Here is a 12,469-nt window from a genome sequence, read left to right as displayed (position 1 = left end):
AGCAGTTGTCACTAGAGCAAATGTCATAGAACCACTGGGGAACGGAGGCACTGTATTAAAGATTTCGTGATATTTTGGCTTTTTTCAGTTGAGATAGATTTATAAATAATACTCGGAAAATATCACATTTCCCTCTCTTCGTTTTCCTGGAGGGGGGGGGGGGGAGTCAAGTGCCTCCGGTCCCCAGAACCCACAGCTTAAATTATTCGGAGTGCCTAGTTGTTTCGGATATGTTTGTAGATCTCAACGTGCGTGGATTTGAGTCCCACTCATGCCGGTACGAGGTATCACGCGCGTAAAACATTCCCCATAGACTTTTGAAAAATTCATAAAAAATAAACGTGAAATTAGAGGGTCGAATGTTTACTACCAGTGGATAGGGTATATATCTGATATTCCATATCTGACCAGAAAGGGTATTGTAGCCAGCTCATTTTAAAAATAAATCGCCATTAATGAAGATAACTATGATGGGATCAAATTTATCAACTGAAACAGTAAAATGGCCCCAATTCTTCCGCCAGTCAAAAAATGGTTCCAAAGTCATTGATATATCTTCCCAATTTTGGGGGAAATGAATTCAGTAGTTACCATTTCTAGAATCAGTGTTAGATTTTCGATTATATTCACACCTTTTTGTCAATCAGCAATATCAAATTGAAAAAAAATCGAATGGGTTGGGTCGAACGAATATCTTAATTTAGCCTTCCTGTTGTATAGGCTCATGAAACCACGAGCGATTTCATGGATTTGTGATATCTCTAATTTCTCCCAAGAACTGGTCATGTGTGTGTAACTTACGACAAGCTTTATGAGATACCTCTCTGATGTGATCATTACAAATGTATCGAAATCCTATAGGGCGAGTGGACTCGGCCACAGGATGAAAACAAAATAAAAAGGGTGGACATCTAAGGAAAAGACACTAGAAAAACTTAAAAAAAAAAAAAAAAAAAAAAAAAAAAAAAAGTCGGTTCCATCGAACGAAAAGGGAGTGGCTAGAGTATTTTACGTTCCTGAAGATTTTTGAACGGGAAAATACTATCAAAAGTGGCAAAAATGACGACTTGTCATACAATTTTGGGAAAGAAAGCTGGACCCCTTCGCAATCGATCCTTGATCTGCAACTGAAGAATTTAACTAAAATAATGAGACAAGATTACTTTTACTCCGGAGAGGTTTCAACGTTCTGAAAGCAACAACTATACCAATCGTAAAACACTAATAAGATAATAAACACATTCATTTTCTAATTTCCATCTTGTACGTATTATTCAACAATTGTTTAAAAAATGGCTCCATGGTTCGAATTTGTCAATCTGAACCTTAAATGAAACAAGAATGCGACAACAAAGCTAAATAATTACTCAGCCCTAATAATCAAGCCTTTCTTGTTTTCTCTCCTTTCGACCATTTTAGCAAATCGGATTGATATTAAGATGAGAAGCATTGGTTAATCAATCCTGTCTATTATGATTTCATTCCCGGATGAAGAATACCACAAATTATAAGCCTCCTAAATTGGGATGCTACTCACAATTGACTAATTGACTTTAAAACTCTCCTCCCATTGCTCTGTGTCTGCCCGGTTAATGAACTTCGAACTGGGACATCATCCCCACCAATCTCCACCTGTAATCAATTATTTTCTCTTCCATTTTCTATCATTGCCACAATCCACCCTCTTTAAAAAAATCGTCTTGTCTATATAATGCACAAAGCGCCCTCACAATGTTTTCATTAAGGTAATCAATTGAACAAAGTCCTATAATGATGATACATCATTAGAGCTCTCTATGTTTTTCTATAGGAGCTAAGTGGGGTATTGACGGGGGGTGTCGGACTGCCACACCGTCTTGGCGACACCATCAACTTGACTCAGTCCAAAGCCCATTATATAAACCAACACTTTACTTTATTCCCTCTTCTCTTCTATTCACCCGATCATCGAACCAGCTCGAAAGTGCTTCCACCTTACCACTCAAACAAGACCAATTCATCCTCAGACAAGTCACAAAATAAGACCAAGCTGCCACTCAGAGTATAGACTATTGATAACGGTCTATTCACATTCACTAATCTACTATTGTCGATGGGACAATAGTAGTCTATTTACTGAATAGGTGCCCGCCCCCCATATTCTGCTTTGAGCCATTTGATTGGCACATGCCCGCAAGTTTGACAACTTTTCCTTTTTTACAAGTATCCTTATTCCTGAGCATACGTTCCGTTGAAAGATAGTGGGTACGGTAGTACAAGAGATTCTACGGGTCATGTTTTGTTTCATTTCAGGGTTGGCTAGTCCTACAGATAACAACATTCAGAGTTGACTTTGAATTTCACTCTCTCACCTATTTCGATCTATACTCTCAAATTGATCGGCTTGAGCTCTTGGGATACATAACATGTTTCTACCGTTTTGACTCGAGTTGAGTATCTAAACTATTGGGCTGCTTCTGCTTAGTCCGAAATTAATCTAATTTCATCCTGAGAGGCCAATTTTCATAATTTCGTTGGAATCACAGGCCTATACCCCAGAAAAAAAATGACGGCAGTTGTTGTCCCTTCGTCCAAGTCCAGACTCCCGGAAGTTTTGCCAGTGAACATGCCGAAGACCATCTTACCAACCACTCCGTGTAGTGGTCCAAGCAACTACTCAATAGACTTCCTCCTTGGGAGAAAAGCCCCCGCTCTTGAAAAATCTAGTCGGAAAGTGATGGCCCGAGACCGGTCACCTATCCGGGAGGAACACAGCGAAGGCTATCATGACAAGGATGACCACAGAAGGGCGTGTTACCATCGTGATGTTTATGACTTTGAATCTACGGGTAAGGGTTCTTTCATTTCCTCCATATAAGAATTCTTGTTAAACTTTGAGAGGCAAAAAAATACAAGAAGACCTATAATTTCGGAAAACTTAAAAGGTTTAAGATTAGACTTATGATATTTTTCGAACTTGTTTTTCATATTATCTTCAGGAATTCAATTTCAATGGTACTGGTTATTGAGCTGTAAAAGTAGGAGAAAGAAATTATAAATATACATGCAATTAAACTCAATGTGTGTAATTAGAAAGTGCATCAAATTGCTTCATACTAATATATATGTTAGCAAACTTATTGTAGTGGACAATAAAAGTGGTTTAATTCGAGTAAAACCTAAATTTGGTACTTACCCGCCGATGAACAATATAAAAATGTGATGAATGGGCAGGTTTAATTTACTCTGTTCTATTAATTGACTAACAAATCAGTTGCGCTTACATTTTACATCACTTCACGTCACTATTTTGTTTAATTCAATTCTCCCGATCTTATTTCATTTTGCCTCCGACGAAGATTCTGCTAGGATCGAAAGCTTAGGCCCCTTTTGACTTTCTGATCTTATTTCTTATCATATTACGTTTTGATTGCATTTAGGATGTTTATATTCTAGGAATGATACTTAATTCCAATCCAATGCTTTCACCTCCCCCTTCGTTTTCTACTAGAGTCACAAAAACCTCATCTGTTGCTGAATACAAAACAATGTAGACATAATTATAAAGTTCTAAATAAACATAGTAACACAGTTTTCAAGCATTAAAAAAAAGAAAGAATACAGTGACAATACAAACACTATAATTTACATTAAAAAAATCCTTTGTGATTTCTTTCGTTGCAAAGTATATATTTATTCAATTTCATTCAACTGTTATCACTACTAAACGAATTTTTTGAAATATCCAATTAATAGGTGTACATTTATTTCAATTCATTTACGTTCATTCAAAGTTTGCAACAGATCGTATGATTGGTATTTGATTACTACACTCTATATAGAGTACTGGGTATAAAATAAAGCAATCAAATATATCTATTCACATAACTTTATGATTTCCCCTCAAAGATAGGAAAGAATCATTCTACTCAGAATTCTACAAGAAAATTTGAATGCTTTAAAACATTGATAATAACGATATATTAACTTTAATATCACATAATAAGCCTATTGATAAAAATACTTATTATTATTATCGTCGTTATCATTATTATTATATTTTATTATTATCATCATCATAAATATTGTTATTGTTATTATTATCATTGTTATCATCATCATTATCATCATTAATATGGGGAAATGTCAAAACCAAAATATTATACATGCAACTGATTCATTTCCTTATACAAGAATAGTTTTGAAGAGAAATGATAATGCAAAACTGCTTACCTTTGTATATGAAACCAGGGGGGTGTTTCAGAAAGCATTTCACTACTGTTTACTTGTGGCATGTCACAGTCACACCTGTAACGATAATGACTCCCAACCGACCGATACTATGCATGGATCAGAACGTATTCGCTTTGATCGATTTGGAGTCGAATTGGTTAGTGAGACTGTACTCTTAAAACATACGGTCCTCTTCAACTATTCGGCTAATACACGATAGTGGTTCAATTGACTATCTTTGATGAATTGCTACACTCAACCGCTTCAATAAATTAATAAATTCAAATTTAATCATTTATGTGTCAATATCCATGCTAACGAGTATCGTGTGTCTTTATGTCAGCATGTTTATCTGTATACACGTTTATCATTGCAGGAGGAAAAGGAAAATTATAAAATTCTCTCTCTAAAATAGACAGATAATGTTCATTCTTTATAGGAAAATAATTGAAATTTTCAGAGTGCATCAGAAATGAATGGGCCCTATATATTTGTGTTAAATCATATCATAATGTTAAGGTTATACATAGGCCTGGTGATATATAGAACTTTACTGCTGCAGAACTGATTTTACTTTTGTCCCCTACACTAAAAAAAAAACAGTAAAAAGTTTGGTCAATATCCATACTATCCGGGGACTTCAAATGTTCTCTGAAAAATAATATCATGATTTAACATGTTTACCGAATTTTCATTCTTGCCATTCGATTTTCAGAATATTTTCTATGAATAATGCAATGAATAAATCGAATTAATTTAACTAATCCCTTTGTACATATTTTGAAAGTGGATATGCATTGATTTGTTACAATCATAATTGTTTTCAGAATGGGATAGTAATAATTATTTTATTAAACGATTTTATCCATTTATAGATGACAGAGACGTTGACTTCATGACATCGGTGAAATCATCCTCCAACTCCTCCTCACCACCATCAAGAGGAGATCGCTACATACCATCTTCCCTTCCATTTACATCATTACCATCACGCAATCTACCAACGTCGAACATCCCTCACATCAACCCAGCACTCATATCACCGACATCATCCACGCATTCATCATCTTCATCGTCCCTAGATTCCGACTTCTCTGCCGCGATCGACAGAACAACGATGTCAGGAGACGAGGCGAACGCAGTGGATGATGCCGATAGTTCCTCAAGGAAGCTCCGACGATCTAGGACAACTTTCACCACCTTTCAGCTGCATCAGTTGGAGCGAGCGTTCGATATGACCCAGTATCCTGATGTCTTTATGAGAGAGGAGCTGGCTCTCCGACTTGACCTGAGCGAATCAAGAGTTCAGGTATTATTATCTCAATGTTTGTTTTCCTCACTCAATGAGATTTAATATAATGAATAACCACCCTAACGCCAATAGACATGATATACCCCCCAATTCCGACGCCAATAGACCCCCAATTCTGACGCCAATAGACCCCAATCCTAACGCCAATAGATATGATAGACCCCAGTCCTGGCGCCAATAGACCCCCAATCCTAACGCCAATAGACATGATAGACCCCAGTCCTGGCGCCAATAGACCCCCAATAGAACACAGTGGCCCGTATTCTGAAGTCAGGTTTAACTTAGACCATGGTCTAACTCTGTGCTAAAATTATGGGAAGCCAAAAGTGTCAAAAATTGTATGAAGTTGTATGTTTCTTATATTTACTGTGCCCTTGCCTGATTCTTTAATGGTAAAGACAATCATCTATTTATACTTCCTTGATAACTATGAATGATTTGAGAGCCATATGAGCAGAAATATGATATCTCTACTGTTAGTGATTTATGTAACCATTGGCTATCCATACTTAAACCACAACTTTAAACCTGAGTTTAAGTTAAACCCGACTTCAGAATACGGGCCAATAGGTCTATACTATTATCCCTCAATCGTGTCGAGCATTAAAGTCAGCTTTGGTAAATCATTCAAAATGACAGAAAGCCAAAACATTTTTAATTTCATGTAATCACTTTTCTTACATATTAATACTTTGGGACATTTTCAACAATTGTTTTTAAAATCATGTTTTGTCGCCAAACTTTAAATGAATAGAAAAGAAAGACGCATCACTAACGTTATCTTATCTTTAAACAACAAGCCATAATTATATGGATCTACACACATCATTATAATTGCGTTTGTAATAAACTCCAAAGGTCTGCTAAAAAGTTAAACATACATGTATTATTATTTTGTTTTAATGATACAACCAAAGCCCTCGTGTTCTTCATTTATAACGATCCATTTACTAATGAGCCCATTATTATGAAAACTGATAATTATCATTGTTATGCACTCGATAGTATTATTTTTGTTTGGTTACTTTACCACAGCAGAGCACTGCATCATCTATTCAACAACCCACATGTATAATTATTTTTCGTTTGTTATTTTCCAACTTTCTTCATCTGTCTAGGTTTGGTTCCAGAACCGAAGGGCTAAATGGCGTAAGAAGGAAAAACTCTTCGACCGTAAGAGTCCTTGTAGTTTTGGTGGCTTCGGGAAACCATATCCTACCGAGATGACCAAGATGGCGGATCCCTTTCTTCATCCGATGGACAGACCAAGCCATCCTTTAGCATTCTCAAACCGAGGAATGGCGGGTATCCCCTTACCAGCTAACCCATTCGGTCTAGGAATACCCTCTCAGCTTCCAGCAGCGCCACCACCCCTATGGATTGCTAACCCTTATTTGGCCGGAGTTCTACGCGGTGGCGAACCTCCACACTTTGCATTTCAGCACACAACTGACATCGATTTATTAAGAACCGGGCAAAAGGCAATGGACCTGGTTAGTTTGTCTGGGGTTGGAGCGTTACAACATGGCACCAAACTCCCCCATTCCCTACCAATAACGATCCCGAAACTTTACATGTCTCCAGCTGAAAAGGGTCGGAGAATGGAAGAAGAAACAAGGAAAAAGAAAAGCATCGATACCCTTCGATCCAAGGCCAAGGATCATTCTTTCAGTGACTCCTCCTGTTGTTCACCTCCTAGTTCACCACTTTCCATCCAATAATCAAACTGATCGCAAGAAATGTTGAAGCCCACGTGTTTAGAACCTCGCCCTATTACATAGGCGCATCTCCTACGCACTGATTTTTATGGTTTCCATTTTATTTATTTATTTATTTATTTCATTTCCAGGCAAGAAAAAACATGACAGCAATAGAAACATTACAAAAGAAATGTAAAATTGAGCACCAGCCAATGCCTGGGGATCACCTAAAATAATTGAAAATTCTGTCGAGAGGTTCTCCACATTGGCTTTCCATAATTTTGACCATTCAAATACCGAGACGAAAATAATCACAATTACATGTAACATTAATTTCATGAGAAAGGTCTTTTATCAGTAAGTAGATAAACATCTTTCGGTATTAATTCACTGAGTACGTCATTATACAGCCACTGACTGCTGATGTTTAGATCAGAATGATGTCTGACCACGAGGTTGCACGGTTCCGGCCGGCCTTGCGTCGGCCTCGGTCCCAGTCACACACAAAAATGGGGGAAAACATGCAACGGCCTCATGACTATGATGATTATTGTTATACTCGGCCTCGGATCCATCCTGACATCCCCGTGTTTCCAGGATGATAAAATAAAAAAATACATTTTGCGCCCCCCCCCTCCCCTAGCTCCTCGAATTTTGTGCAATGAAGTAGAGTATTAATATCAATTATTATTCAAGACAAAGAAAATCGATTCATATAAAAGTAGTTTTAGATCATGGTTTAGCAGATAAATATTCAAGAAACTTTGAGTCAAATAGTGTTGCTGTTTATTTCATTTCTCGACTGGTCAGATTCCAGATCACAAGAGGTAGGCCTATTAATGATATTTTACTTATTCTTAGTAGTTTACATCAAGGTAGATCATAATATTTAAGCAGGTATTTCTGCATTTATTAATAAATCAAAATTACAAATTTATAACAATGATATAACATCAAACATACATAATGATCAAATTACAAAGGTGACAATTGTATAGTAGTTAAGTAGATATAGACATAATTCATGTAAACAATAACAAATAAATTTAAATGCAGTACTTGAAATATATGCAGTACTTGAAACGAACTGGTAGTTTCTATAAATAAATTGGAATTATATTTAAAGGACAAGTCCACCCCAACAAAAAGTTGATTTGAATAAAAAGAGAAAAATCCAACAAGCATAACACTGAAAATTTCATCAAAATCGGATGTAAAATAAGAAAGTTATGACATTTTAAAGTTTTGCTTAATTTCACAAAACAGTTATATGCACATCCTGGCTGGTATGCAAATGAGGAGACTATGACGTCATCCACTCACTATTTCTTTTATATTTTATTATATGAAATATGAAATATTCTCATTTTCTCCTCATTGTCAAGTGATACAACGATTAATTCCTCCCTGAACATGTGGAATTAGCATTGTTTAATACTATATGTTTCAGTCAAGTTGGTCCTTATTTTCAAATCTATAAAAACTGAAATATTGTATAATTCAAACAATAAAAAACAAAAGAAATAGTGAGTGATGGACATCATCGACTGACTCAGCTAGTTGTGCATATCACTATTTTGTGAAAAATAAGCGAAACTTTAAAATGTCATGACTTTCTTATTTTACATCCGATTTTGATGAAATTTCAGCACTATGCTAGTTTGATTTTTGTTGGAGTGGACTTGTCCTTTAAAGAAACATGTATGTGCTGGAATTTATCATTATAATCGAAAGGTCTGATATGATATCTCTGAAGATTGACTGTACTAAAATGATATGAATGACAGTATAATGAAGTCTATTTGAACAAAAATCGAAAACCAATTTTAATTCGAAGAAATAATCACTCAAAAATGATTCAAACCTCTTGCTGGAGCATACTCCGTATGTGTCGGAAACAAGCAAGTTGATAATATTATTCAATTCTCAGGAAACCGACTCAAAATGCCTTTAGAAATAATGTAATGGCTTTTGTCGGTCTAAAGTCGGGTTCACCGGCATAACAATATCATTTTAATACACCAGTCTTTAATTTTTTTTTATTCCATTCCAACGTGTTTATACATCATTTCGCTTTTTGTATACAGTTTACAGCAATTTTGACATGCCTGAAAGGCCGTAATCATTTATTTTAACTTTGTATTATGTGGTTTTTGTCTTTGCAAAACTTGGATGGCAATAAAATGAGCTCATAGCTCCTAAAATACCAAGTGACACATTGTATACACTTCCTTTTATTCCCTTCGTGGCATACAATTAAAAACCCTTTTCTCTATTTCTACCAGTGAAATAAATTGAAACTGAGATTTCCATTTCCATTTTTTTTTTCATCATATCCAAACGGTTTACATTCTCTACACAACCACAGAATGCAGCTTTTCCTCTTCATTTTGATACCAAATATGTGAAAAGTACTGATGAGCAAGAAAAGTTTGAAAAATCAATGTCAAAACCAAGTTGCGCAAAAAAATGATCTAGATTAGGATGCGACGACTATTAGCATGATTAGTAAAAGCAAGGAATAGCATATAGCGAGTTTCTGCGCAAATCGTTTATGATTATGCCTCAATATTTATAGTTTTTACTCCGCAATACGTGAATAAATAACTAAGTATTTGGTCTCAAATCAAAGAGAAGATACTGTTATGTTAGGTTTATGATCGAAACATATTGGTTTAGTCTAAAAACGGTTTTCCATTTTTGTGGGACTAAATTGAATGGTTTATTGCAAAAAGTGGGAGAAAGAAAGAGAGGGGGTAGGTAGAGAGGGGGTTAAGAGAGAGAAAGAGAGAGAAAGAGGAAGAATCGGAAGAAGGGCATTACATGTAAACACGATATGTAAAATATTACGACTATATTACTACAGAATGTTTGCAGGTTGATATATTTAGTACTATTGCTGCTAGTGTATCTTCAGAAAACACCCCAACACCCCTAATAGCAATTATGTTTTGGATAAAAGAATAAAACAATTTAATAAAAACTTCAGTTTTGGCAGTCTATTTCAATAAACCTAATATCGAAGGTATTTATCTTTTCAAAAATATCTTTACGCAAATCTATATATTTGTTACATTTTATTATATTAATGTGGAACTCATCCCCGACCAAATTCAAATTGCAATCTTTACAAAATCTCAGGTTAGGTGGTATCTTCTACGGTCTACCTCCCTGTTTTTATCGGTAGATTATGAGCGCTCAGTCGGAGCTTGATTACATTTTGTTCTCAAATTAACATTGTGTATTGAACATAAATAATTTTCTTGCCTTATATTGAATTTGAATTGTCTAAAAGTTCTGTTTATTTCCTTTCCTTGTGTCCCTGGTGTTAAATAAATCCAATTTGAATTGTTCGTCAAATCTTCTTTCCATGGAGGTTTTGCATATTATAATAAATTCTTTTTGCGAAATGGGTATATAATCTGTCATAATTGTTTAGTAATCCTGGGGTCATGTTCTTTTGCAGCCTATATCTGTTGAATATCCCATTTAGGAATTAAAAGATGTTGTAGATGTTTAATTATTTGGAAGTTGATAATAAAGTGTACCAAAATTATCGGTTTCGCTTCGAAAATATTGTCCCCAGTCGCGATTTTTTTCATAAGCCACTAGCTATCATGCTATGGCAAAGTTTAGTGCAATCCGATTGGTTGAAGACACAGCTACACGGTCACGCCTACAATTAGAGATCATCACGTGACTCGACAAAAAAAAGTTTCACGATATATCACGTGACAAATAAAGTGAAATCAATCGGAGACAGTTTTCACATGATGATCGAGCAAGCACAGCTTTTTATGGTTTTGCGTCTGCATGACTATGTACAGTAATTAAAACCCCTGTGATTATTAAAGCTTTCTTTTAGTTGCATGTGGCACTGGATGTCGTTTGTCAACCTTTTTAATGATTATTATGGAACAAAAAACCAGACAACACAGACAAATTGAAATTTTGATAAATGTGATATTCCAGGTGTATCACAGCTCAAATAACCTGCTGACCCGAGCATTAGTTGGTGTTGACGACCTGTGTCTAATTTCCCTATTCACCAACACCAATTACCCACAGGAATGGGGAAATCGTGATTTCATGTTCGGTGTTGGTGTTGGTTTTATTGAGCTCACTAACGGGCTGCGAACAGGATGAAACATCCCCGTTAAATTAGCTTTAATTTACAGTTAACATGGTTAAAGGGATGGTTCGGGCTGAAAATATTTATATCTAAATAAATAGAGTAAAATTCACAGAGCAAAATGCTGAAAATATCATCAATATCAAATAAAAGATAACGAAGTTATTGAATTTTAAATTTATCAATTTTTTGTGAAAACAGTTATATGCACATCGCCATTAATATTCATTAGGTGGGCTGATGATGTCACATCTCCACTTTCCTTTTTATTATGCTATTACATGAAATCATAAATGTTTCATTTTTTCATAAATGTGTAAATGATGTGTCTCCATTTTGATGAAATAAGTTGCGGCAATAAATAAATAATGCACCTAATCAGTTGTCAATCCATTTTCTTGTTCGCTCTTGGTAGGAAACATTTGAATAAACCTAATTTCAAATAATACAGTACAAAAGAACAAGTGGGGATATGACATCATCAGCTCACCTTAATGAATATTCATAAAAACATGCCTAGAACTGTTTCACCGGAATAATGCAAATCTTTAAAATTCAATAACTCCTTTATTTGTTATCCGATTTTCAGCATTTTGCTTTGTGAATTTTACTCTATTTATCATGTTTATTGAGATATAAATATCTTCAGCCTGGACCATCCTTTTAAGATGAGTGCAACTCATTAAAGCTTGATAAATTTCAAAAGAAAAATAATAGTTAGTCTTTCAGATTCTTGCAGTGATTTTTGCCTTTGCATTCAATACGGTAAGATATTACTGCTATTTCTTTCCGATATTCACTTCTTCTCGTAAAATTGAGATGATGAGCGGCGAGACTTAAAGTTTCTTCAACCAATAGGATTACACTAATATGCTTTTCACACTGCACTTTTTTCCCTTAACCCCGGGAAATTGGTGGGGCTAGGGGGGGGGTTCTTCTATTTCCGCATTTAGTGTTGACGTTTTAACCATTAAAAACATCTTTTTTAACTATTAGAAAACGTCTTTTTATCCATAAAACGTCCACTTTTTAAAGAGAGTGAAAGTATACGCACGCATAATTGATTATTCAATGAAATTGAAGAAAAAATAGGGACCAATTTGACTGAGCCAT

At 35.3% G+C, this 12,469-nt stretch overlaps 1 protein-coding gene across 1 annotated transcript; it reads left to right on the top strand.

Annotated features, from left to right (window-relative positions):
• The first annotated feature begins 2,207 nt into the window (after nucleotides 1-2,207).
• LOC129262583 (retinal homeobox protein Rx1-like) lies at nucleotides 2,208-9,438 on the top strand. Its single transcript, XM_054900719.2, has 3 exons — nucleotides 2,208-2,828; nucleotides 5,088-5,521; nucleotides 6,643-9,438. Exons 1-3 carry the CDS (start codon nucleotides 2,546-2,548, stop codon nucleotides 7,243-7,245), a joined length of 1,320 nt encoding a protein of 439 aa, XP_054756694.2. The 5' UTR covers nucleotides 2,208-2,545; the 3' UTR covers nucleotides 7,246-9,438.
• The last annotated feature ends 3,031 nt before the right edge of the window (nucleotides 9,439-12,469 follow it).

The sequence above is a fragment of the Lytechinus pictus genome, chromosome 5 (assembly GCF_037042905.1).
Source record: "Lytechinus pictus isolate F3 Inbred chromosome 5, Lp3.0, whole genome shotgun sequence".
In the NCBI taxonomy this organism is placed as follows: Eukaryota; Metazoa; Echinodermata; class Echinoidea; order Temnopleuroida; family Toxopneustidae; genus Lytechinus; species Lytechinus pictus.
The sequence above is the reverse complement of the archived record's forward strand: the minus strand, read 5'-3'. Positions and strand labels throughout refer to the sequence as shown.